At 30.4% G+C, this 27,958-nt stretch overlaps 2 protein-coding genes across 8 annotated transcripts in view; both read left to right on the forward strand.

Annotated features, from left to right (window-relative positions):
* The first annotated feature begins 715 nt into the window (after window positions 1-715).
* Window positions 716-27,958, forward strand: part of LOC127736227 (uncharacterized) — a 91,135-nt gene continuing 63,892 nt past the window's right edge. The window contains exons 1-3 of one of the 2 annotated variants that reach the window (XM_052246814.1): window positions 716-914; window positions 1,285-1,437; window positions 2,578-2,680. In XM_052246814.1, coding sequence (XP_052102774.1) covers window positions 749-914; window positions 1,285-1,437; window positions 2,578-2,585 — 327 coding nt within the window. In that variant the 5' untranslated portion in view covers window positions 716-748 and the 3' untranslated portion in view covers window positions 2,586-2,680. Of the gene's footprint in view, window positions 915-1,284; window positions 1,438-2,577; window positions 2,681-27,958 lie in introns of those variants that run through there. The other variant, XM_052246815.1, reaches the window with a different exon arrangement.
* LOC127736226 (uncharacterized) overlaps window positions 24,472-27,958 on the forward strand; it is a 48,565-nt gene continuing 45,078 nt past the window's right edge. For 3 of the 6 annotated variants that reach the window (XR_007998868.1, XR_007998871.1, XR_007998870.1), the window contains exon 1: window positions 24,507-24,550. Coding sequence is in view for 2 of the 6 variants with exons in the window: in XM_052246811.1 (XP_052102771.1) it covers window positions 24,799-25,000; window positions 25,385-25,537; window positions 26,739-26,746 (363 nt within the window). In the remaining 4 variants the exon portion in view is untranslated. Of the gene's footprint in view, window positions 24,551-24,794; window positions 25,001-25,384; window positions 25,538-26,738; window positions 26,842-27,958 lie in introns of those variants that run through there. The other 3 variants (XM_052246811.1, XM_052246812.1, XR_007998872.1) reach the window with 3 other exon arrangements.

Consider the following 27,958-nt stretch of genomic DNA (forward strand, 5'->3'; position numbering starts at 1 on the left):
GTCTCGCGAGTGACATTGACCTTATTGTCATCAAGGTAACATTCACAACCTGTGATTGATTCAAATACATTTACGTAAATTATTTGGGTGATATGGGTTTTGTTTTATTGACCCATCTAATTCTATTTCCTTGTTTCAAAATGATATAAAAGAGAAATGCTATCTCAGTGTTTCATATCAAATTTGGTCTTAGTAGCCATTCAAGTACAACATAGAACGAAATAAAAACATGTGAGTTGTTCATTATATTTATGTTTTTTAAATTTACCAATTTTATTAACTAAACTTTTCAGTATGACTCGAATATAAATATGATCAAAAGAAAAATATTTTCAATACCATGTGCTTTTTACCATTTATTTGTAAATATTTCATTCAAAATCTTAATCTATGTTCCAACAACGTATGTATCAATGGTTTGACAACGAAATTTTTATTTATGCGTTTTTCTCAATTTTTTTATTTTCAAAATAACAAAGAGTTAAATGTGCAAAGAATGCTATATTTTGTTTCGGTTTTCGAATTAACAAGTTTGACAACAGAAGTTTTGATTGGCTTTATCACATCCTGTTGTTTTCAATGCAGCTATTTTATTATTATTTGGACATATTTTTACATCTTTCTTTGCAAGAAATCTTGGACATCTTCAGAAGGTTGATTTAGCATTATTATTTTTGGTATAAGAATCTATATGGTTTTTTTTTCACAGAACATGAATACCTTAGCAATAGTTATCGTGCTTGCTTTGATGGTTACTTTAGCAACTGCTCGCGGATATGATACATACAATAGAAATCAAAGATCATGGGATTTGCAGGGATCTAGAGGTCTGAATAATGGATGGAATAGTGGACATCTGACTGGCAGCTGGAATAGCGGACATCTGATAGGGGGATTGAATGGCAGAGGCAGAAGTAAGGTCTTATACAAATATATATTGTTTTTTATCAAAATTATTCAGAATAATATTTTTTTACCATTTTGAAAATGATGTATGTATACCAACAAAAGAATTCCAAATAGCTGTCATTGTATAATTTACATTCATTACTTCTTACAAAAGGTTCACTTTTATACATTGTAAGTTGTATTTGTTTTTTTCCAAAGAGAAGTCAAGATGTAAAGTAGGGGAAATGTACTGATTCGTACGACTGGTCATAAGATTAAACTACGTCAATTGTTTATATTTAACGTGTGTTTTGAAAGCACCAAAATACCGTAACATTTAAAAGAAGACATGAAATAATAATAGGTCAAAAATAATAATAGTTATTGCCTTTGTAGGATACAGAAGAGCAGCTACTGGATACGGGTCATTTGATCCATACAGAAGCAGTCATCTGGAAAGTGGATTAGGACGTTTGAATAGATGGGGAATTAATTCAGGAAGGAGATCAAATTTAGGGTGGAGATCTAATTCAAGATGGAATCAACAAGGTAGGTTTCAAATCTAAACCAGATTAAATGTCATCCGCATCACTGATCTCTCATGCTGTCTAATACTGATGAAAATATAACTTGTGTATATGATATTTTATTTAAGACAGAGATATATTACTGATTAGATCTTTGTGGTATTTTATTTAAGACAGAGATCTATTACTGATTAGATCTTTATGATATTTTATTTAAGACAGAGATCTATTACTGATTAGATCTTTATGATATTTTATTTAGGACAGAGATCTATTAACGATTAGATCTTTATGATACAGGAACTTTACCATTTGCTCTTTAAAATTAACGGTTTTAATTTGATTTAAAGCTATACATCTTATTTACTATTAAAATATGTCCCAATAAAAATTAACGAAGCTAGCCAAAACAAATAAAAGTATAGCGAAAATACTGAACTCAAAGTAAAAATAAAAAAAGGTGAATTCCATTAAAACTAACAAAGTTCAACGTCATCAAACAACGGAACGAGTGAGAAAAAAAATCTGTCATATTCCTGTCTTGGTACAGACATTTTATTAGGAAAACAATAGAACAATTACATTCACTTGACCAAAATCGAAAATTAAAAAATATAACTAGAACTTAAAGTGATGATATTACCTTTTCGTACTTCTATAATACGAAACGGAAAAGAGAGGCGAACGATACCAAAGGGACATTCAAACTCATAAGTTGAAAATAAACTGACAACGTCATGGCTAAAAAAGAAAACGACAAACAGACAAAACAGAAAAATAACAGTACACAAAACACAACATAGAAAACTAAAGACTGAGCAACCCGAATCCCACCAAAATATGTGGGTGATCTCAGGTGCTCCGGAAGTGTAAGCTTTGTTATGAAAAATGAAACAGTGAATACAAAAAAACATAGATATGGTATAATTACCAATGAGACAACTCTCGATTTTCAAGTTTAGTTAGCTATAGGATTTAAGAAAATGAACAGTTTTTTTTGGTTGCAAGTTTTCTAACGCAGTTTCTGATAGTTTATACAAAACATAATGAAGAAATGAAGTCACCAAGTTAAAAAGAAGCAGTGGTTGCATTTATAACATGTGTACATTATAAAAAAAATCATTTTAACTTCAAATAAACTGGAATTACTTTTGTTTTATAGGATATTAAGAAAAGACAAAGACACAAGGAGTACATCACAACATCTGATCATGACATTTCTCATCCGTAGATTTTTACTTTTTCAAATAAAACTGTAAAGATTATATGCATTTGCTCATTCTTTCGTTGTTCTGTCGATTCATATGTAACTAAATAACAAGAAGTATGAGTAAACTATTGAACAAGTTTATATATACTTCTTGAAAAGGCTCGCGTAGACAGTTTTTCTAAAAAAAAACAAAAAAAAACAAACTTATCTATGATTTAAATTGTTGTATCAAAAGCGCTTTTCTTGATTTCCCTTCAATAGAAACACTCATAACAAATCAAAATAATGAAAGCTAAGATTGATTTACTACCTTAAAACTTGGAGAGCTATATGATCAAACAGGATCTGAAATAATAATCATGTCAACTTTACCTGTGAGAATTCGGACCGCATAATCAAGAGCTCAAACCCATCAAACAAATGGAAAACAACTTTTATATTTCTAACTTGGTACAGGCATTTCCCTATACGCGCTCTTCATGATATTGTTTTATCAGGAATATTATACCCAATTAACACAACTACATGTATCTTCAAATTAAAGTAAAAAAAAACAAACAAACAAACAACAGTCTACATACAATACACTCGATAAAAACTTATGGTTGAGAAAGACGAACCCTAGCAAAACAATTCGTTAGCCTATTTGTTCTTCCATGTTGTGAATTTAGAATTAATCCTATAAACATTCTTATAATTTATTGAAAGTTTTAAGAAATCTACAACATAGAAAAAATAAGAACTGGGCACCTCTATAGTTGTTTTAGACCAAAATGTATTTTTGGGTTTTCCTTGGCAAATAAACAACGTTGTCATTGCATTATCTAGGTTTACCAGTTTAGCATCTACAACTAATCATAAACCCCTTAATAGAATTTAGAAGTTTTCACCATATTATTATGTCATTTAAACCTATATCAATTATGTTTTGAGTTTTCTTGAACAAACTCTGGACTTCTTTATTGCCTTTGAATTCAAAAAAAATACTTGAGTTGACTTCCTTTAAAAAAACAGACAATATTTACATCTTCACGAAACAAACCGCTTCAGGCAAAGATACAGATACCCTCTTTGTTCGATTGTATTGCATTTTTTCATAACCAAATGATAGTTTCGCGCCATTTCATCCAAAATGGTTAAATCATATCTTCAAAAAGGACTGAATTTGTTTTTTTGAAAATGACTGACATCTTAGATTTCATTGCCCAAGTATGGAAAACATATATTAAGCAATCTGTAAGAAGGATACATTTTTTTTTATTATCTTATTTATATACTATAGATTGTCAGATATAAAGTTTGCCCTTCTCTTGGCCAATCCAGCGTAAAGTTTCAATAATGATATCTTCGTTTGCAATCGTGGGTGCTTATGAAGTGATATGATGACTTTCAAAGCTTTTTTAATTTCCTTAATAACTTCTTCAAAATTAACACAACTCTTTCGATGAAGAAGATTAAATGTTCACCTAAACCCTCTTTCCGCCTGCAGTTGTCATATTAAATCCGTTCAGTTTATTTCTTAATCATTTTTAACAACTCATACCCTTAAAAATAATTTTGTTCAAATGTAAAATGTTTAGTATTTTGCGTTCGATAAGCTTTGTATATTTAAACTAAATAATATTTTTAAAATGTATTAACTGGCGATCAAAATCTGCCTTTTATATATATTTGAATGGGGGAACTTCGATATAATGGAGCAATCCAGAAGTTTTCAAATATGTGTAACAAAAAAAGAGAGAGAGGCGAATTGTACCGAAGGGATATTCAAATATATCAAAAATAGATATTAAAATATCAACAATACAGAGAACATCATCGATATAGCGAGAAGTCAAGTTAAAAGATACGACAATATGTGTTTCACTAACTAAAAACATACAAGATACAATATGACAACAATTGTATATTATTCACAGACTGAAACTCCGCATATCTATTTTTAAAATGTCAATATTTATTATTATAGCTTGAACAAACGTCAAACAAAACTAGTATACAAATTAACTTAGCTTTTGGTCTACTGGCAGTTAGAAAACAGCTCTAATTAATATTTTGCTCTATATTCGTTATTTGTGAACATCGTTCTGTAAAACGCAATAAAAAAGGTAAGAAAAGTACATATTCTTATTAAGAAAAAATTCACATACCTAATTAAATGGGCATTTAAAAAGTCGGAATGCGAATACATATGTTCAAACTCTTTTAGGTCATTTTTTAGTAGCAACACACAAAAGAGCTATGTCAATTGGACATGCTTTGATACTATATCTGCCCTTGAATTTTTACTTGATAACATTTTTGTTCGCTTTGAAGATTTCGTATATCGTCAAGTTATTGGAATTCCAATGGGGACTAACTGTGCACCAATTATTGCGGACCTGTTTTTGTATTGTTATGAGTTACAATTTATGACTAAAATCAGCAAAGACCCATCGAAACAACATCTGATACAAAAATTTAACAATACTTTTAGATATTTGGATGATATATTGGCTCTCAATTATGACGACATCAGTATGTATACTAAAGAAATTTATCCTGTTGAACTTACTTAAAATAAAGATAATACTAACAATGACCACTGTCCTTTCCTCGATTTTGATATCTATATCATTAACGGGAAGCTTAATACAAAAATTTATGATAAAAGAGATGATTTTTCATTTCCTATTGTTAATTATCTATTTTTAGATGGTGACGTTCCCTTGTCACCATCTTATGGTGTTTATATATCTCAACTTGTACGATTCGCTCGTGTATGTAACAACGTATTATATTTTAGCGAGAGAAATTTATGTATTACTGAAAAATTATTACACCAGGGTTTTCGATATCATAAACTAGTCAAAACATTTACTAAATTTTATCATCGGTATAAGGACATGATTCGTAAATATAACTCAACATGCAGACATCTTATACGTTCGGGTATTTCACATCCAATCTTTTATGGTAATATTCTTTACAAAGCACAAAAATGTCAGTATTCACCTCAAAAGCTACCAAAACCTTTCAACAGACTTATTAAGAAGGGATATAGTTACGATACTGTTGTCAGGTCATTAAAGATTGCATATTTTGGCTTTAATATTGATTCACTTATAGGGTCTTTGCATCAGAATTAAACATATTTATTCTAAAACCAGTTGTTGGCATGACACGGATTATGTTCTTCTCATATATTTTATGATGGTATAATACTAAACCCCTAACAGGAGGGATTGTGCCTGATATTCATATGATGAAGACATAATCTTTCAATTTCTTTTGTTTCCTATTCTGACATCGGACTCGGACTTCTCTTAAACTGAGTTTTACTGTGCGTACAGTTGTACGTTTGTTTTTTCTACATTGGCTAGAGGTATAGGGGGAGGGTTGAGATCTCAAAAAAACATGTTTAACCCCGCCGCATTTTTGCGCCTGTCCCAAGTCAGGAGCCTCTGGCCTTTGTTAGTCTTGTATCATTTTTAATTTTAGTTTCTTATGTATAATTTGGAGTTTAGTATGACGTCCATTATCACTGAACTAGTATACATATTTGTTTAGGGGCCAGCTGAAGGACACCTCCGGGTGCGGGAGTTTCTCGCTGCATTGAAGACCCATTGGTGGCCTTCGGCTGTTGTCTGCTCTGTGGTCGGGTTGTTGTCTCTTTGACACATTCCCCATTTCCATTCTCAATTTTATGTGTGATTGTTAAGCCGTTTCTTGATTCAAAAGTTTATTATGATTAATGGTTGATTACAGAAATGTCACCTTGTTTTAAATTTTGTTAACAAACCGAAATTACTTATTCATTTCATTTCTATATAAGTTACCGGTTTTTTTTTTATGATTCGTAGTATTTAATTTGTACAAGATATCATTGTGTTTAATATCATTTGTATAACACTTAACTGTACAGTGTGTCTTTCTATGTTGTGATGTTACACTATTGTTTCAGAAAAAGGGTGAAAGTTTGGTACCATTAAAATGTTTAAACCCGCTGCATTTGTTTGCACCTGTCCTAAGTCAGGAATCTGATGTTCAGTAGTTGTCGTTTGTTGATGTGGTTCATAAGTGTTTTTCGTTTCTCGTTTTTTATATAGATTATACCGTTGGTTTTCCCGTTTGATTGGTTTTACACTAGTAATTTTTTGGGGCCCTTTATAGCTTACTGTTCGGTGTGAGCCAAGGCTCCGTGTTGAAGACCGTACTGTGACCTATAATGGTTAACTTTTATAAAATTTTGACTTCGATGGAGAGTTGTCTCATTGGCACTCATACCACATCTTCTTATATCTATGTCAGCGTTGAGAACACATGTCGACAGTTTTATTACTCTTGGTATATCCATTTTGTATCTTTCTTCTGACTTTTATGAGATTTTGATTTTTAGCAAGCGTTGAAATCATTGGGAAATTTTTTAATGCAAATAAAAACAGGGTAAGAATGATTGATTGTGATCTGAATGCGTACTTCTTTACCAAAAGACAATAACCAAATTTCATTACTTTTTATATGATTGAACGGGCTTTAATCATACCGAGGCCTATATTTTTTCTAAGAAGTCGACTTAAATGAACCGAACTGGGCCCAAAGGGTTAACTGGGGTATATAGATATTATCATTCCTTGTTCTTTTTTGGACTGGTAGTAAAACAACGTGAGGCATCCGTTGAAGGATGTCAAGTTCGCAGCCGCGTTCATTCAGAATGAGGACGTTCAATACGATGCCTGAGAGAGAGATTGCCACTGTACGTTAAATGACCAACAACAATTCCTTGGGGATCCGTTATCACCATGTTAGAAGACTAAAGTTCTGTCCCTAACCAATATACCCCCTTTTTCCAGACACATTCTAAATTTCCTACCCCTATTGCAGTGCTTACCTATTGTATTAATTGTGAATTTGTAAGCATCATGGACATGCATGGAATAGTTGCCACTGAAATTAATACAAACAACAACTTATCAATCAAACCAACCGAGATAACATAATATTTTGTTATGTTTTCTGGTTTGTATTTGTATATTTCTTATCTATTTTACCACAATATTTTCTTATGTCTTATGTCAGGAATCTTTTGTTGACAAGACGAAATCTTTGAAGTGGTGAATTAAGTTGTTCAAAGATATTATAAGGTATTTTCTCATCTGTCATGCTGAAAACGCTTTTAAAAATGCCAGGCTTTATCGTACGTGGTTTGGCCTAAAAAGTATTAACAAAAATACCGAAATCCAAGGTATATTAAAAAAGGGGAAATCAATATAACCTTATAAAACCAAATGCTCGACTATGTTTACCTACGGAACTAATTGAAAAGAAATTTGTCATATTCCTAACTTAGTACAGACACATATTCCTAACTTAGTACGGGCATTTTCTTGAAAAAAAAAAATCATGGTTTTAACCTCGTTTTATAGCTAGCTAAAGATCCCAAATTTATGGTTTGATACATAAAACATTTACACTTAATGCATCCTGATTACACCTTCTACAGAACAACCAATTGGCGATTGATGATTTATAACGTAATATATGTATACCGGTTTTTGGTAGGTTGGAGTTGCTCTGTCTTCTGTTTTCTATGTTGTATTCTGTGTATACTGTTGTTTGTCTTTTCGTCATTTTTCGTTGTGTTTTTTGTTTTGTTTGCTGTGGCATTGTCAGTTTGTTTTCGACATATAAGTTTGAATCTCACTTTGGTATATCTTGCCTCTCTTTTATACACACAAGTATTACATAAACCTGACGTCCAATATTACTTAGAAAACCGAATTATTGTTTTCTTTTGAAATTATTTTTTTTTTATTTCCCATTTCAATTTCAATTCATATCAGATTGAAACAAATAATGAAATTGTGTTCGAGCACTACCGAAAGAAACACTTATTCTAGAAATGCGCAGCTGGTGTAGTAACATTTGTGCCGTTTACGTCATTATGTTCAGTTGTATCCTGAAATTTTATCCTTTTTCCGCATGTATTTCAATCAATCTCTACCTATTTCTCTGTCACTTTACCTTATAACACTAGTAGAAACAAACTTCGAATAGCCACATGCGGAAGAGGTTAAAAAAAGACGTAAAAATACACCAGAACGTTAAACACAGATGACTGGAGAATAACTAAATAACGAGCTGATTTTTCTGAAATATCTTCAGAAAATCAATCAATACAATTGTATTAAAACTTGATTGTTAACTTATTTCCTATGGATTATCTTACAATTAGCGTTCCCATGGGAATCAACTGTGCTCCTCTTCTTTCCGACTTGTTCCTTTTTCATATGAGACTGACTTTATACAAGAACTTCATAGGAAGACAGACAAGAAGTTAGCAGTATTATTTCACTTCACTTCGCTATTTAGATGATGGTCTATCATTTTATAATTCAAAATTTGGTGACTATGTTGAACGCATCTATCGCATCGAACTTGAGATAAAGGAAACAATACAGTTAAGTCTGCATAATATCTTGACCTATATCTAGAAATTGACAATGAGGGTCGGTTGAAAAACAAAACTTCACGACAAAAGAGATGATGTCAGCTTTCCAATTGTGAACTTTCTATTTCTATGTAGCAACATTCCAGCAGCGCCTGCATACGGAGTATATATTTTGATACGATATGCTAGGGCTTGTGTTTCTTATCCTTATTTTCTTGGTAGAAGGTTGCTTACAAGGTAGCTATTAAACCAAGAGTTTTAAGTAGTGAAGTCGAAATCATTCCTTCGTAAGTTTTTGGAAGCCATCACGAATTGGTTGACCGTTATGGAGTATCTGTTTCGACGGATATTTTCCAATGGTCGTAACTACAATTGCGTCCCCTTTTCCCCCAAATTACCTACCGAATTAGATTCATCACTGAGTTTGTACTTACACGAGACGACGGGTGCGACATGTGGAGCAGGATCTGCTTACCCTTCAGAAGCACCTGAGATCAACACGAGTTTTTGGTTTGGTTCGTGTTGCTCAGTCTTTACTTTTCCTTAGTTGTGTTTTGTGCACTGTTATTTGTCTATTGGTCTTTTTCTTTTTTAGCCATGGTGTTGTTAGTTTATTTTCAACTTATGATTTTAAATGTCCCTTTTGTATCTTTCGCCTCCCTTTTACTGATTGATTTGTAATGAATCTGTCTTATACTTATACAATAAATACTATTAGAGTATTTTTATTGAGGTTATGTTTCCTGTTTATTCTTCTCCACCTGTTTTCGATCTGTATGTAACTGTACAAATATCTAGAAAAGTTCTGAAAATTCCAAAATGTTGTTAATTTTATTGTTATGTGTGATGGACTTTTGTCTTTTTGATTCGTTGTTCTCAGTCTTAATTTGCCTATGCAGAGCTCTGTTGATTTTCCTTTGTTTTCACGTTCTTTTTAGGGTTTTTTTTTTTGTGATGACGTTTTCTGTTTACTCCAACTGATGAGTTTATAATTCCTCCTTGTTTTCTTTCCTTCTTTTTTTTATAATTTATGCGCAAGACAAAAACTCGACCATTCCATTAATGTATCAAACATAAGAAGCTTTATGAATCTTGCTCATTATTGAATGCCGTACGGTCACAGATAGTTGCTAACTGCTGCTTCCTCATGTTGTCTCTGATTGAGAGTTGTCTCATTGGCAATAAAACCACATCTTCTTATTCTTATACGAGTCATTTATTTGAAAAATATACACCTATGAATTTACTTAAATGGGTATATACTTTGACCTATAATGGTTTACTTTTATAAATTTTGACTTTGATGGAGAGTTGTCTCATTGGCACTCATACCACATCCTCTTAAACCTATACACTGAGGTTAACGTAGATGAAAAGACATTAGAATCGTACCTTTTAACTTTAAAGTTTTGCACAACAAAGCAAAAGTCCCTCTCATCTGCACGAAAGAAAGGATATACTATATTTTTAGAAATTTATTGATAAAAAAGTATAAAATCTAACAATGAATGATGACATGTACAAATGTTGAAGTGTGCTCCTTAGGTCTTTGTCTTTTTTCTAGTAACCTGTAAAAGAAAGACAATTTTAATTTTCAGAAACTTTTCATTATTATTATTGTTATTATTATTATTATTATTATTATTATTATTATTATTATTAATATAATTATCTTCAACTGTTTTTTTTCGAAACAACGATGAACTTAATATACCACTTAAGCGGCTGTCGTTTCCCTGCAATATTTCGGTTTAAGAAAAGTATAACTAATAATTAGACATTAGCATTTCACTGAAACTACAAGACGGATCTTTTGTGCAAAATTGTAATGATTTTCATCATATCCATTGGTGGATATGGTAGACCGTTTGATAATGTTTTTTTTTGGATTACCCCTCTTTGAATTTATCTTGAATATTGCCATTTGTGTTAAAACTGTTTTCCCCAGCAAAAGATATTGACATGTTTTGTTTTAAATTTTAAAATGGTTTTAAGTATTTTTAAATCATTTCTGAATTATCTGTCTGAAAGTACAAAACACTTTTATTTGTAATAAATCGTTATAATATTAAGGACAAATATACTTCGTAAGTTATAGCAAATGAAATGCGAAACTACAAAGAAATAACAAAACATTTAATATTATTATTCTAGTAAGCAAAAAGCGTTTTCTAGATACATTTGTTTTTATTTTTAGCAGATCTTAATCAACAGGTTGATCCTTGAATAGAACGATAGAAACATCACTTATTCTCGATTTCGCTACCATAATATCATAACAACAGAACTATATCACATTTACACTAATTTAAACACAACCTACCTATCTGACTCAATTTTGAATTAGATCTCAACCCGGAATGAGATCTCAATCCGGAATTAGATCTCCACCCTACGTTAGATCCCCATCTATCGAATCTTCCAAAATCACTGTCAAAATGACTACGGCGATTGTCTCTGTATGAATCATATGGCCCGTAACCAGTCGCTGCTCTTCTGTATCCTGTAAAATGATTATTACTATTAGTGGCATGTTGAAAATTTTCAAATGTTTTGTGCTTGCTTTTGTAAAGACGCAAAGAGCACCTCAGATCACCCTTAGTTTTTCGTGGGGTTTGTTTTGCTCAGTCTTTGGTTTTCTATGTTGTGTTTGGTGTACTGTTGTTTGTCTTTTTGTATTCATTTTTTACCCTTGGCGTTGTCAGTTTATTTTCGACTTGAATTGAGTTTGAATGTCCCTTGGGCTTCGCCATTCTTTTTATACACTAGCTGATTGGCGATTACACTGCATCTCATTATTTGAAATATATTTAATGTATTTTCATTTATGACAAAATATTTCTCACACTTTGCCTAAATAGATTAACAACAAAATATTGCATATCGTTTTGGGTAAATACATATGACTTTTTAAAAGTTATCACTTTTAATAGAATTTATCAAGTTAACAAGTATGTTACATATACACACTACAGACTGTGATGAAAAGGTTTTTTGATATAATACTCTTTCATCTACTATTTTTATTTACTAATATTGGGTGAAGAGAGCCAATCAGCTCGTTACTATACTCAGTATCAAATTACTAAACATGGAAATATTTTTAGATCATGATTGATGAAAATAATTACTTCGAAGTCCTCTGGTCAAATGTCCGCCACTCAATCCTTTTGTTAGATGTCCGCCACTCAAGCCTCTAGTCAGATGTCTACTATTCCATCCATTATTAAGAAGTCCAGAACCGTGCAAATCCCATGATCTTTGATTGTAACTATCATAACCGCGTGCAGTGGCTAAAGCTACCATCACAGCAATCCCGATTACTAGTACTAAGGTATTCATTGTTCTGTTTAAGAGAAATTATCAATAATCATAATAATAATAATAATAATAATCATAATCATAATCATAATAATCAAAATAATTATAGTAGTAATATTAATATAATTAATATAGTAATATTAATATAATTAATATTAGTAATAATAATAATAATATTAATATTAATAATAATAATAATAATAATAATAATAATAATAATAATAATAATATAATAATAATAATAATAATAAAAAAAATAATAATAGTAATAGAAAAAATTATCATAATACAGAGTATGGTAGTACGACGGAAATAAAAGATCATACGAGTCGAATTCATTTATTCTAAAAGCTTCACAGAACATATTAATCTGATTTGTCGTCCAGCTCTCTGTCGAGGCCAAAACTATACTTAACTAATGAAAAATGTTATTGTAATACATGCAAGTATTTAAAATAAAAGAGTGTAAGTGTAATGGTCAAATATTTTATGAATCATTCTTAATTGTTGCACTGTATTAAGCTATCACAAATTGATGGTAACAGCAGTTTACCGATGTACAAAAAGTAGTTAATCAACACAGAAAATAAATATGCAGGCACGCAACTAAGCCAGTTAAATTAATTCCAATTTGGATTCTTAATGTTATGTTGGCGTATAACATTGATAGTTTCCTTTACACATGTTACAGTAAAACCAGTAGAATATGAATCGAGTTTTATCAAACAGACTTATATGATAATTATTATGAACATGATGAAAAAATGTCTTTTTGTCTATCTTTGTTCCAAAATCTAGTTTTTTAATGTTTTGTCAGAACGCGGTTGTTTAATTTCACCAACTCTGCTTAACTTCAATAATTCGTAGTTTGCCGAAAAAAACTTTCATAGGACAGTTGACAAAAACATTCCCCAACATTTCAAACATATTTTTCCATAATATGGTTGAATACTTTAGAGTTGAATATAATAAAACAAGCTATTATCATTGACAATGTAATGAAATTTAAATCATTTTCAACCAATCTGCAACATCTTGAACATATTCATGAAATACACAAGGCACATTTTCTTTAGATTAAATAGAAAAATATTGGACATAACGAACAAGAAAAAAAACTTACTGTCTTTTTCTTTCTTGAAGCTGCTGCAAATGGAATGTAAGAACGAATAATGAACACTGAGAAAACATTTCTTTTTTTATACTAATCAAACAAAAGGAAACATAGTCAACTAGGATTTTTTTAAATCACTACTAACACGAATAGACTACGTCAATTGGATTGTAACAAACATAGATTGTAAAAGTAATTGCTATGACCTACATGTCAATCTCACTCGCTAAATGTCAGAATTTAATGGTAACATTTGTTATTGTGTAATTATTCTTTTATAACTATTCATTAGCATAATAAATTCATTTTAAAGAGAGAGAGAGAGAGAGAGAGAGAGAGAGAGAGAGAAAATCCAACAGATAATAAAAATTGAAAGTTGATACATATAATTATAAGAAAGACCCACCGAAGATTACTAGATTCGAATAAGGTTGATGCATGGATTTAACTTCTACATGTTTTTTATTTATACAATAAATCTGCTAATGCAAAGTCGTGTTGTATAAAGAGAACAACATTAATAATTGCCTCAAATGGTTTTACGCTAATATTACAACCTTGGGAACTCTTAATAATTGAAGCAAAAACATTATAAGAATACCCTTAAACATATTTATTGTAATTCAATTTACACTATAATATTTAACTTCTGTTTAAAAAGGGTACCTTAAAAGAACGTCTTATTATTTAAAAAAACAATTAACTTAATAATGCATACATAAAATACATATGTGTACAATTTATTATTAAATGTCTATAATACTAGTAACGATATTAATACAACTGCAAAAGATGCGCATTTAAACAATAAATGTCTCTTCAGTGATGTTCGAGGCCAACATATCTTAAAAACTAAAACCTAAACAATAAAAGAGTTGATAAAACAAAAAAATGAACTAGAGTATAACCTAACCCGGACAAGGAATTAGAGCTTTGCATTGGAGAGATATATTCCTTAATCTTAGAGGAATATCCATAATTCTCGAACCAAAAAAAAATGTCATGTCATTAAAATATGACTACTGGGCTGGTGATACCGTCTGGGCCCAAAAGTCTATCAGCAGCGGTATCGACCCATGTTGCGTTTTTCGTCAATACATGCCTCTTCAGTGTTGCTCGGGGACAAAATATTTGAACTTAAACTTATACAAACTTTAAGGAAATGGTCAAATAAAAACAAACCTAAAGTATAGCCAAATCCACATAAGAATTCATACCTATAAGTTCATTTTCAGTGGAAAACAAAACTATACTATCATTATGTAAAACTGAATCTAAATTCAGGCATCTCCTAGGACTGTATTTATTGCAAAGCATATACATGTTGAAAGCGTCAACATAAAAACAAGATATCAAACGATTCTAACATTTTATAAATATTCACTTAATATGCTTTGAAATAATTCTATTTGAGTGGTAAATAATCTTGAGTACAATGACAGGAAACATTTTAAAATCACTGATTACTGATGTTCCGATAATAACTCCATAGATAACGATATATTGCAGGGGAGTAAAACTTGAATGTGATATGTTTACAGAACGGACATTCAATACCTTGTAGGAAGAGGACGTTTGTAATAACAGAACCAGTTTTACTGCACCAGGTATAAGTATTTCGATTATTTACCACTCTTCAGGGATGCTTGAGGCCTAAGTATTTGAAAATTCAATTCCTGATAAAATCTTTGAAGATCTGATAAAATTTAGAAGGACCGACAGAATAACCAAACCAGAACAAGGAATCAGCGGAAACACAGAACATTTAAACTTTGGTGGATAGTTGTCTCATTGACAATCATATCACATCTCCTTATTTTTATATTGTAACAAAACGCATTTTTTAATATTTTCAGTAGAACTGTTTCTTTGCTATTTGACCATCAATCGTAAAACAAATGTAGGTTATTCTGTACAGAAGAGATGTATAATGTTACGGTCCTGTTAGTTGTGTATGTGATAATGCCTGCCTACAATACTTAAGTTTGTTTATGTTTCCAGTCAGTTAGAAATCCGTTTGTCCGTCCTTAGTCAGGATAAAGTTTTTAATTTTAAATAATTAACCCTTGAACTTGTAGTTACATCAACTTTAAACTTTAACAAAACTCATAACATGGTCAAGTTCCAAGATATGACGGATAATTTATCTTTTAAAATATGATAGTTTATGCGGGACATTTGTTCCTGTGCACACAAATCTTTGTTTTTGTATAAGATGATGTAATTATTTGCGATTGACTACGTGAAGGCAATTTTATTAGTCTGGTGGGATCTTTCTGTTTCTATATTCTTTAATTGTTAGGTAATTATCCTATTATATACTTTCTTTTTTTTTGGGGTCCATTTTCTTTAGTATTGGTTCGTTATCCCTTGTTCTACAAAACCCACCCAGACCATATCTCATGAATACCTGAAGAAGGATGCTACGAAAAATAAACCAAGATTACAGAGGTCGACAGAATTAATATTATATATTAAACTTTGTAAACATTAAAGAGATACATACCAGTACCCTTGAGATATAACTAACATACATTTGAATAGAATAGAACATTTGACATTAAAATGAGAATCTTGTCATGTCAATAGCAATGAATTCTCATAAGTGTTATGTATATATTTTTACTTCTGTTTCCTAAAATAAACATATTCGGAACTATGATATGGTAGAAAAAACCATAAACAAAAACAAAAAAAAAACAAAAAAAACAAACAAACAAAAAAACAAAAAAACCAACAACAATCTCATCTGAAAAAAAATATTAGTTTACCGTGTATAAGATCAACTACAAACTATTTCGGTTATTTAAATCTGGAATTATATTTCCCCTTCGACGACGGTAGAAATAATGTGTTACACAGTTAAGCGAAATATATAAAAAAAGAAGATGTGGTATGATTGCCAATGAGACAACTCTCCACAAGAGACCAAATGACGCAGAAAGTCCGTTCGAAAATTAAAAACGCATAATAAATACAAGACTAAATAGAAAGAAAAAACAAGAAACAATGATTTTCTACACAATGTAAAAATATCCAAATAAAATAGAAAGTAATTCTCTTGATACAGCATTCATCGTTATTTCAACACTCAGTCGAATTACTTGATCTATAATACGTAAATGTTGAGACTGTTTGAATATTTATATAGATAGACAGTCGTCGTTTTGGCAACTTTTCTTCCTTTTAAAAACTTTTTTTTCAGCTCTAGAATATCTAAACCTTAAGACTATATATATGAAATACGTCTACTTGCACACGGTTCATAATAGCCCATGCATATCGATTAAATGAAAGAATTCAACAATAAAATGACCGATATTTTTCGTAATTTTTCTACCAATATTTTAGATATTAACGTTTATTGGCAATTTGTACATTTTCCCTTTGATCTTACTGCCTAATATTTTTTAGATTATCGAAAGGACTTGATACTCGAGAATAGTAGGCAATGACGTTATGTACCAGTGCTGCAACGTCAGGTTTTCATGTCAATTTATCCATGAAATGCACGCAACTTCATTCATATATCCAAACAACTATCACAATGTTTTGTACTCGTAAAAATAGTTTTACTTATCATCTCATGATTGATTAACAAAATAGGGTTGCCTGTTCATTTTGTATATTGAGTATTTCTTGTGTATCTGTTTTGTTTTCGAAATTGTATTCTGGCAATGTAGACAAATGCGATGGTTCATAGGTGAATTGCAAAATCGCATATTGTAAAAGTGTAAAATTGTAGAATAACTAATTGAAGAATTCAAATATAGTATAGAAAAATATTCAACGACTGACCGAACAAGACATTAATTGACGAATGCGTGTAGCGCATGAGTTAATTATCAGTGTTGTTCGGTCACGAGTTAAATATTTTTCGATATTTGAATTCATTTCATTAGTTATTCTTTTTATTACATTGACTATGGACTTTTTAATGGAAATGAAGTAGAAAATGGAAGGAACTATATTTTTTCTACGCTTTGATACATCGTCATCGACAACGTCTTGACATCACCCATTGCTGTATGATGCCAGAGCAGTGAAATTATCTGATTTATTTCACAAGTGAAATTATCGGTTTTTATTTCACGGGGAAATCACGATTATTCATTGCAACCAATGGAATAATTTTATTTAATTATTAACTGTAAACCTGTATACAGTTATGCATTTTAAAAAAACACTATACAACTGTTTAGTTTCAAAAAATGTATGACTATATTATTTTACATTTATCAAAAACTGCATTTTTTTGCAACTTTGTACATGTAGTTGTTTATTGGTAGTATTTTAAACCTAAAGATTTTTTTATTTTATAACATACACTTTCAATATGTCTTTGCACTTCCTAAAACTTTTGTCCATGTAATATGAAAATGACATTTCACGAATAACTAAGTATCAATATATGATAGAAAGTAATTTGCAAAGTTTACATCTCAGTGAGGTTTTATCAATTATATAGTGTGTATAATAGTTGATTACATATTGATAAAATGACAACAATTTTCAATTATAATTTGATATAAGAAAAAAAGAAATGTTTCTGATATGGCTGAATTATATACTATATCATGACTATTATTCTCGGTTAAATTGGCATTTTGTTTAATTTTCATTTTTTTATTTGCTAACCATCTTCTTACTTATTTTTTTTTTTGTCATTAATAACTTTTTTAAACTTTATTTTGAGTAATCAGTTCTTATTGTGAAGTTTCTAAATTGTTTGATTATTATGAACATTTACTTCTTTTTGTCTTGTGTGACTCTTTAATTTTGTTTAATTACCGAAAAGATATCAATGTTCAGACCAAAATGTATATTACTATTCCATATGTACAGAGTTTTATGGCTAATATATAGTGTGATTTATTAGACATACACACTTTGAACGTCCTACATACGCGGTTGGCATATCAACCAATCGGTGAATAGTTCTTTATAACGTTATATACACCAAAGTATTTACATAAACTCTGACGTCCCTAAATTATTTCTTAAACCTTATTTTGGGGATATTTGCTGGATTATCTTTTTTTATAGGCTAATATAATAGGTTCATATAAAATTTAAACACATAAGAAAATTTCATTTCGTAATAAACATGTTTATGATCAGTGTATTTTGATGATATTAATTTTTAATTAGAATGCCTGATGTAGTTAAATTGCTACATTTGATGTTATTGCACAAAATTTTATTCAGATAATTTTATTCCTAATCTGATTTATTCCAGTCAGTCTTTATTCTCTCTCTCTCTCTCTCTCTCTCTCTCTCTCTCTGACCTCGTTTATAAACATAACCACATAATAAAATCTAAGAAATACCACTTGAAGAATACACCAAAAAGAACATATCATACTCCAAAACATTACACAGAAATAATGGACTCACTACTCTGAAATACTTTTAAGCATTTTGTAATAAACCTCTGTAATATTTAACGAAAACATTTTTTTTAAATGTTTTTGAGAAACGGAAGCACAATAGGCAGCATCCTGGTTTATTAGGAATTTATTTAAAAAAATCAACGAATCCGTAATGAAAGCCATTCGAAATATTTCTGTGATAGTTGTTTTCAACTCAATCTTATAAATGTGTTTGTTTTGGTCTAATATATAGATTTATCGTTTTTGTTGCGTTATGTGAACTTTTGTCCATTTTCATAATTTATGTCCAAAAACAAAACTCGACTAATCCAAAATTATATTAAAAAAATATAGGAAGCTTTGAACACTAATTCATATATTTGTAAAATTTTCACCTGATGAATATTTAATTTTAAATTGTAACCGTTTACATGAAAACACTATCAAGGGCTGAAGGCTATTGATAGGATCTCTAATGCTGTTTACAGGACGGAATACAAATTGTGCATCTGCCAGTGCAATATTTATCTGGCATCATAATATAGGCCTTAATCAACGACGAAAGTTGATTCCCTAGATGAGTTACCAATTGAATACCCTGTTGTTCCCATGATCCTCATGATTTCTTTCTTAAAGATTCGAATTATAGTACATTTCATTCACATTGCAGAAAAGTTTCCGGAATATCAAACGATATAAAAGTATTCAATGCACAGGTTTCAATAACGTATAATCGAAAGTTTATACTAGTACACGTTAAGTATACTGTCATAACTGACTCATCACAAATCATACAATTATGATGTGCGAATCAAGTTCTTTTTCGAAATGGATGATCTAGTTTCTCAAAAACTGTTTTTAAATACCACTTTGCTCGTCATTCACATTTTGTCGAAGTGCTCAAGTGTCATGTTATTTGAAACATTTTATCTTTTTTTTTTTTTTTATTCTTTTAAATTTTTCTTTCGTTATAGACATAGCATATTTTGACGTTGATTTTTGTATTGTCTTTTAAGTCTCTTGTCGTTCATTTAATATCGTTGCTTTTCAAGAGAAAGAGAAGCGAAGGGTACCAAAGGGACATTAAAATTCACAAATCGAAAAGAAACTGACAACGCCATGGCTTAAAAAGAATAAGACAAACAGACAAACAACAGTACACAAAACAATACATAGAAAACCAGAGACTGAGCAACACAAACCCCATAAAAAACTAGGGGTGATCACAAGTGCTCTGGAAAGGTAAGCAGCTTTTTGATAAATCTGATTTTATTTGGTAGTGGTATCTATTGGAGCTGTCCAGTGTATTTTAATATTGTTAAAATAGCGTTTAACATTCAACAGTAAATCAAGGCTGTCTGTGTTAATTTCTTTCGCAGAAACTGCTCCAATAGAGTTATGAGGAGGAAAGATTAAAAGTGACACCATCACCAATTGGTTGATCTATACGATGGGTCTGTGTCTAAAGTAACTAACCACATTCGTACCACGTATTTGATTGTGGTTTACCATCTTCATCGTCTGTCTGCTAAGTACCTAACGTGACCTATTCCCGAATATGACTGTTTTGCCAAGTATGATTTCGCATTGCTATTCGACGTGTCTCGGTATTTATACATCCAACATTCATGTATTTAGTTATGATGTTTCTTTTGTAAGTACAGTTCGATATTGTGTTATGTCTTATCGTTTGTGGTTTGAATTCTGTATTCATGGTATTGTCGGTACATTTCACATATGTCTTATTTGTCAGTATAGCCAAGTTAATTTCCATTTTCCATGGATAAAATATTGCGTTAGTCCAAATAAGTATGACGTCGTCACAGCATTAATTTAAAATAGCCTTTCAAGACCGTCATAATCTTAATTATTTGGGCTATTATTGTGAAAATAATTGTGAATTTTTGGATCTCATTCCATATAATTGTATAAATTTCAAGATTATATACGTCACTAAAATACGTCCTTTTTGTGGTGTCCTGTGCTGTCGTTAATGCATGGTAGATGTCCGTTGTTATTCTGCGGTTTACATGATGTAATGTACTGTTATATTATTCATGTTTGCATTTCTCTGTGCTGAGTGTTCTTGCGTTTGTTTGTACTGTACTCCTGTTACGTAGTGTTGTCATTTTAGCGATATATTTTTTAACATTGCTATATAAGCGGGAGGTTTTGCTAGCCATAAATCCAGGTTCAACCCACCATTTTTTCTGAAAATGTCCTGTACCAAGTCAGGAATATGGCAGTTGTTATCAAATAGTCCATTTCTATGTATGTTGGCGTTTGTTTTTGTTGCAGTTCAGGGTTTCTATTGTTTTGTTGTTTTCCTCTTATAGTTGATGTGTTTCCCTCGGTTTTAGATTGTAACCCGGATTTGTTTTCTCTTAATCGATTTATTTCTTTAAAACAGGGTATACTACTGTTGCCTTGATCTAATGTTATGTATTTTATCACAATTTGCACAAACTATGAATTTCTAGATACAAATAAGATATGAAAATGACTTAACTGTTTTTGTTTTCTTTTTCATTATTTCACACTCAAAGGGATGATTTCGATGAATTTATCAACTACATGGAAGTCAATGTTTCGGCACTGAAATGATTTATAAAATACTTTTTTTAAATTCTCTTTATAAGAATTAAGAAAAAAAATATGAAAGTAAGATTAAAACTTCTTAAGGCAATGTTGACGATAGATGAATTAAGCTATTATTTGTCTGTTCCGATTGGTAATATTACTTTTTCGGTAAATGATACGTGAATGCCTTTCCAATGTTGGTTTCGTGCGTTCCTCATAAGGTTTATTCAGGTAAAATAGCTTTCCGTGTAAGGACATCATTTATAAAGCGGAAAGTGAAGTTAAAAAATGGTACTACTAGAACATTTTACAATTAATCTGTTTTCGGTCGTTTAGGGCTATTTGAATCGTTGGACTGGAAAATATAAACAAATATTAATCTCTATCAAATAATGCTACCAACAATGTTTTTTCTGAGATATATTGAAATATATTGATTTTTCTAAAACTCATTAAACAACTTTTCAAACTTGTTTAAAGAGCAACATGTTAATGGACTAGAGGCTTTATATATATATATATAGTCTAGATATCTGACATATAAGATACTAGTATAGTCAAAATCAAATATCTGAAATACCTTTTGTACTAAAAGATATTTGCGTATATAAAAATTAATATCATTATGTTCTAAAATAATGCAAAAAACATCTTCCACATAGTACAAAACTAGCAGGTTTATCATAAGTGATGTTAAATAAAAGGAAAACAACAAAAAATAAATTAGTTTTATGACAAATTCTGCGAATTTCAAAACGACACGAATACAGATTGAGTTAGTAATTTTACTTTCAATATCTGTAAACATTGGTTGAATATTTGCTCATTTTGTTTAGAATCTGCGACAATGTATAGGATAGAACAAGTAAAAAAGTCACTTTGTGTAAAATGAGAAAAATATGACGTATGGTAAGTAATTCAAAAACTACTTTTTTTCTAATTTTGCCTTATATTTTTGCAATTGTTCAGACGTCTTTCCAGTATTGATGCTGGTTTGAGAAATCTACTACTCACATAAGCAACGACGGGTGCAGCAAGTGGAGCAGGATCAGCTTACCCCGGTATTAGTAGGGTTCGTGTTGATCACTCTTTAGTTGTTATTTTTCTACCGTCGTCGAAGGGGAGATACAATTTCAGATTAAATAATTGAAATTAGAGCTTTGTAGTTTATTTTATACACGAGTGTTTTTTCCAACGATATTTTGCTCTATTTTCTTTTTAAATTTATTTTATTTTCTCTACTATATGATAGTTTTGAATATGTTTACTTTTTTTCATAATGAATTTGCTTTATTGTAACAAATAGACTACCACAACATGTATGAATAAAGGTATACAGAATGGCATATTCACAGCAAGGAATTTTTATATCAAAAACAACAATTGGATATATAATGGTATACCATTAGGTTTTCAAATAAATAATTACTTAATAACGAGTGAAACATTATTTCCTTTTTGGATATATATTTGTGGTGTTTAAAATCGAATAAACCAAAAACCACCGTTTATTGATTAGTCTATAATGGGGAACCAGGGACTCCAGTATTTGTTTTATTTTCTGGATATGTTTATTTTATAAAGTAGAAGCGATAATGTATACTACACTTATGACACTCATTTTAGTCTCTGACGCAAACTAACAAATGTCATTGCAATCAAAAGATTTTCATTTTGATATCACTTGTTCTATTCTGATGATTATGGTGAAAAGTATGTTAAATATAGCTCAAGGATATCCATATATATCTTATGTTAAATATAGCTCAAGGATATCCATATATATCTTATGTCAAATATAGCTCAAGGATATCCATATATATCTTATGTTAAATATAGCTCAAGGATATCCATATATATCTTATGTTTACAAAGTTCATTATGTAAAATTAATTCTGTCGACGTATATTGTCTAAGTTGTTTTGTACTCTTAAAGCATCACACTTATTTATTCATTAAAGAGGATTTGGATGGGTTTTATAAAATAGAGAATAGTGGTCCAATACTACAGAAAATGGACCCAAACATAGAGAATAGATAATACAACAATTACCTAAATAGAAATAACGAATGCCAGAATGGAGGACCCCCATTCAGACTCATAATAACGTAGTGAACAGCGTATAATTAAATCATCAAATACACAATGAATATGTGTCCACAGGAATCAATGCCCCGAAATAAATATCAAATTTTGAAAAATCAGTGAACCGTTATATCTTTGCAATTTGACCATGTTATGAGTTTTGTACAAATTTCCAGTTGACGTGACCACAAGTTTATAGTAAATTATCTAAAATTAAAACTTTAACACGATTATGGATGTACGAACGGGTCCATTTTCGTACACTGAAGACCCGTAAGAGCACATTCAAGCTCATTAGTCGAAAATTAATTTACAACAACATGTAAAAAATTCAAAAAATAACCCACAGTTATACAAAACACAACATAAAAACCTAAAGACTGAGCAACACGAATCCCAAGTTGTTTTCATTCCAATAGTAAAACTATGAACGCATGCTTCTGGCTTTGACCTCTTAATTCGAAATAAAAACCTTGTAATGTATTAGTAATAAATATACAGTTGCTTAAATAAAACATTGTGGATAATAAATCGTTTACAAAGTTTCCAAACTAGGTATGAGAAACCTCATACACAAAACTTTTATTTTTTTATTAAATAACAAAATGTTTGTATTATTAAAAAAGTGATACGAGTTTTAATATTCCTTTGGTAAAGTTTGCTTATCTTTTACTAGTGTTGTAATAGTATTATACTGTTAAATGTTTTAATATGAAATCATTAGTAAACTGAATGCATAATAATAAACCTGTTATTTATTAATGACAGAACTGATGTGACCATAAAAAGACTTGACGTCTAGCGACATTGACCTTATTGTCATAGCGGTAACCTTTACAACCTGTGATTGATTCAAATACATTTACGTAGATTATTTAAGTGATATGGGTTTTCTTTTATTCTCCCATATTATAATATTTCCTTGTATCAAAATAGTATAAAAGAGAATGCTATCTCAGTGTTTTATATCAATTTTGATCTTAGTAGCCATTCAAGTACATCCAAGAAAGAAAAACAATTATGTGAGTTGTTCATTATATTTATATTTTTTTACTTCACCTATTTTATCAACTAAACATTCAGTCTGATTCGAATATTTAGACAAAAGTATGTTTGATTAGTTTTGTCACATTCTGTTGTTTTCAATGCAATAATTTTATTATTATTTGGACATATTTTTTTGCAAAAAATTTTGGACATCTTAAGGGAGTTGATTTAGCATTATTATTTTGGTATAAGAATATTGATGTTTATTTTTTTTTATAGAAACATGAATACCTTAGCAATAGTTATCGTGCTTGCTGTGATGGTTACTTTAGCAACTGCTCGCGGATATGATACATACAATAGAAATCAAAGATCATGGGATTTGCAGGGGTCTAGAGGTCTGAATAATGGATGGAATAGTGGACATTTGACTGGCAGCTGGAATAGCGGACATCTGATAGGGGGATTGAATGGCGGAGGCAGAAGTAAGATCTTATACAAATATATATATATATATATTTTTATCAAACTGATTCAGAATAATATTTTTTTACCATTTTGTAAATGATGTATGTATACAAACAAAAGAATTCCAAACAGCTGTCATTGTATAATTAACATTCATATGATTACTTCTTTTAAAAAAGGTCCACTTTTATACATTGTACGTTGTAATTGTTTTGTTTCAAAAAAGAAGTGTAGATGTAAAGTAGGGGAAATATACTGATTCATACGCCTGGTCATAAGATTAAACTACGTCAATTGTTTATATTTAACATGTGTTTTAAAGCACCAAAATACCGTAACATTTTAAACGAAGACATGAAATAATAATAGGTAAACAATAATAATAGTTATTGCCTATGTAGGATACAGAAGAGCAGCTACTGGATACGGTTCATTTGATCCATACAGAAGCAGTCATCTGGACAGTGGATTAGGACGTTTGAATAGATGGGGAATTAATTCAGGAAAGAGATCAAATTTAGGATGGAGATCTAATTCAAGATGGAATCAACAAGGTAGGTTTCAAATCTGAACCAGATTAAATGTCATCCGCATCGCTGATCTCTCGTGCTGTCTAATAATGATGAAAATATAACTTGTGTATATGATATTTTCTTTAACACAGAGATCTATTACCGGTTAGATCTTTATGATATTTCATTAAAGACAGAGATCTTTTACCGATTAGATCTTAATGATATTTCATTAACGACAGAGATTTATTACCGATTAGATCTTTATGATATTTTATTTAAGACAGAGATCACTTTACTGATTAGATCCTTATGATATAGGAACTTTACCATTTGATCTTTAAAACTAACGGGTTTCCATTGTTTTAAAGCTCTACATTATGTTTACTATTAAAATTATATCCCAATAAAAATTAACAAAGCTATCCAAAATAAAAAAAGGAAAACAGAAATACCGACCTCAAAGTTAAATTCAAAATAGGGGAATTCCATTAAAACTGACAAAGTTTGACGTCATCAAAGAACGGGACGAGTGGAAAAAAAACTGTCATATTTAGTTATCAAAGGTACCAGGCTTATAATTTGATACGCCAGACGCGCGTTTCGTCTACATAAGACATATCAGTGACGCTCAGACATTTTCTTAGGAAAACAACAAAACAATTACATTCACAACAAATCGAAAATTAAAAGATATAACTAGAACTTAAAGAGATGATATTACTTTATCGTACTTTTATAATACGAAAAGGAAAAGAGAGTCAACCGATACAATAGGGACATTCAAACTCATAAGTCGAAAATAAACTGACAACGCCATGGCTAAAAAAGAAAAAGACCAACAGACAAACAGACAAAAAACAGTACACAAAAAACAACACAAAAAACTTAAGACTGAGCAACCCGAACCCCACCAAAAGATGTGGGTGATCTCAGGTGCTCCGGAAGGGTAAGCTTTGTTATGAAAAAGGCAACAGTGAATATACAAATACGAAGGTATGGTATAATTGCCAATGAGACAACCCTCGATTTTCAAGTTAAGTTAGTTATAGGATTTAAGAATATGAACTGTTTTTTTTTTGTTGCAATTTTTCTAACGCAGTTTCTAATAGTTTATACAGAACATAATGAAGAAATGAAGTCACCATGTAAAAAAGAAGAAGTGGTTGCATTTATTACATGTGTAAATTATACTATAAAATTGTTTATCTTCAAATAATCTGGAATTACTTTTGTTTTACAGGATATTAAGAAAAGACAAGGACACAAGGAGTACATCACAACATCTGAACATGATATCACTCATCCGTAGATTTTTACTTTTTCAAATAAAACTGTAACGATTATATGCATTTGCTCATTTTTTCGTAGTACTGCAGATTCATATGTAACTAAATAACAAGAAGTATGAGTAAACTATTGAACAAGTTTATATATACTTCTTGAAAAGTCTCGCGTAGACAGTTTTTTCTAAATTAAAAAAAAAATCTTTTCTTGATTTACCTTTAACAGAAACGCTCATAACAAATCACAATAATGAAAGCCTAGATTGTATTACTACCTTAAAACTTGGAGAGCTATATGATCAACCAGGGTCTGAAATAATAATCATGTCAACTTTACCTGTGGGAATTCGGACCGCATAATCAAAAGCTCAAACACATCAAACAAATGGAAAACAACTGTCATATTCCTTACAGGCATTTCCCTATACGCGCTCTTCATGAAATTGTTTTATCAGGAATATTATACCCAATTAACACAACTACATGTATCTTAAAACTAAAGTAAAAAAAAAAAAAAACAACAGTCTACAAACAATACACTCGATAAAAACTTATGGTTGAGAAAGACGAACCCTAGCAAAACAATTCGTTAGCCTATTTGTTCTTCCATGTTGTGAATTTGGAATTAATGCTATAAACATTATTATAATTTATTGAAAGTTTTAAAATGAATTTTTGGGTTTTCCTTGGGAAATAAACAACGTTGTCGTTGCATTATCTAGGTTAACCAGTTTATCATCTACAACTAATCATAAACCCCTTAATAGAATTTAGAAACGTTCACCATATTATTATGTCATTTAAACCTATATCAATTATGTTTTGAGTTTTCTTGAACAAACTCTGGACTTCTTTATTGCCTTTGAATTCAAATAAAATACTTGAGTTGACTTCCTTTAAAAAAACAGACAATACTTGGATCTTCACGAAACAAACCGCTTCCAGTAAAGATACAGATACCCTCTTTGTTCGATTGTATTACATTTTTTGATAACCAAATGATAGTTTCGCGCCATTTCATCCAAAATGGTTAAACTATATCTTCAGAAAGGACTGATTTTTTTTGAAAATGACTGTCATCTTAGACTCCATTGCCCAAGTATGGAAAACATATATTAAGCAATCTGTAAGAAGGATACATTTTCTTTATTATCTTATTTAAATATTATAGATTGTC

This window comes from Mytilus californianus, unplaced genomic scaffold (assembly GCF_021869535.1).
Source record: "Mytilus californianus isolate M0D057914Y unplaced genomic scaffold, xbMytCali1.0.p SCAF_3, whole genome shotgun sequence".
NCBI classification, from domain to species: Eukaryota; Metazoa; Mollusca; class Bivalvia; order Mytilida; family Mytilidae; genus Mytilus; species Mytilus californianus.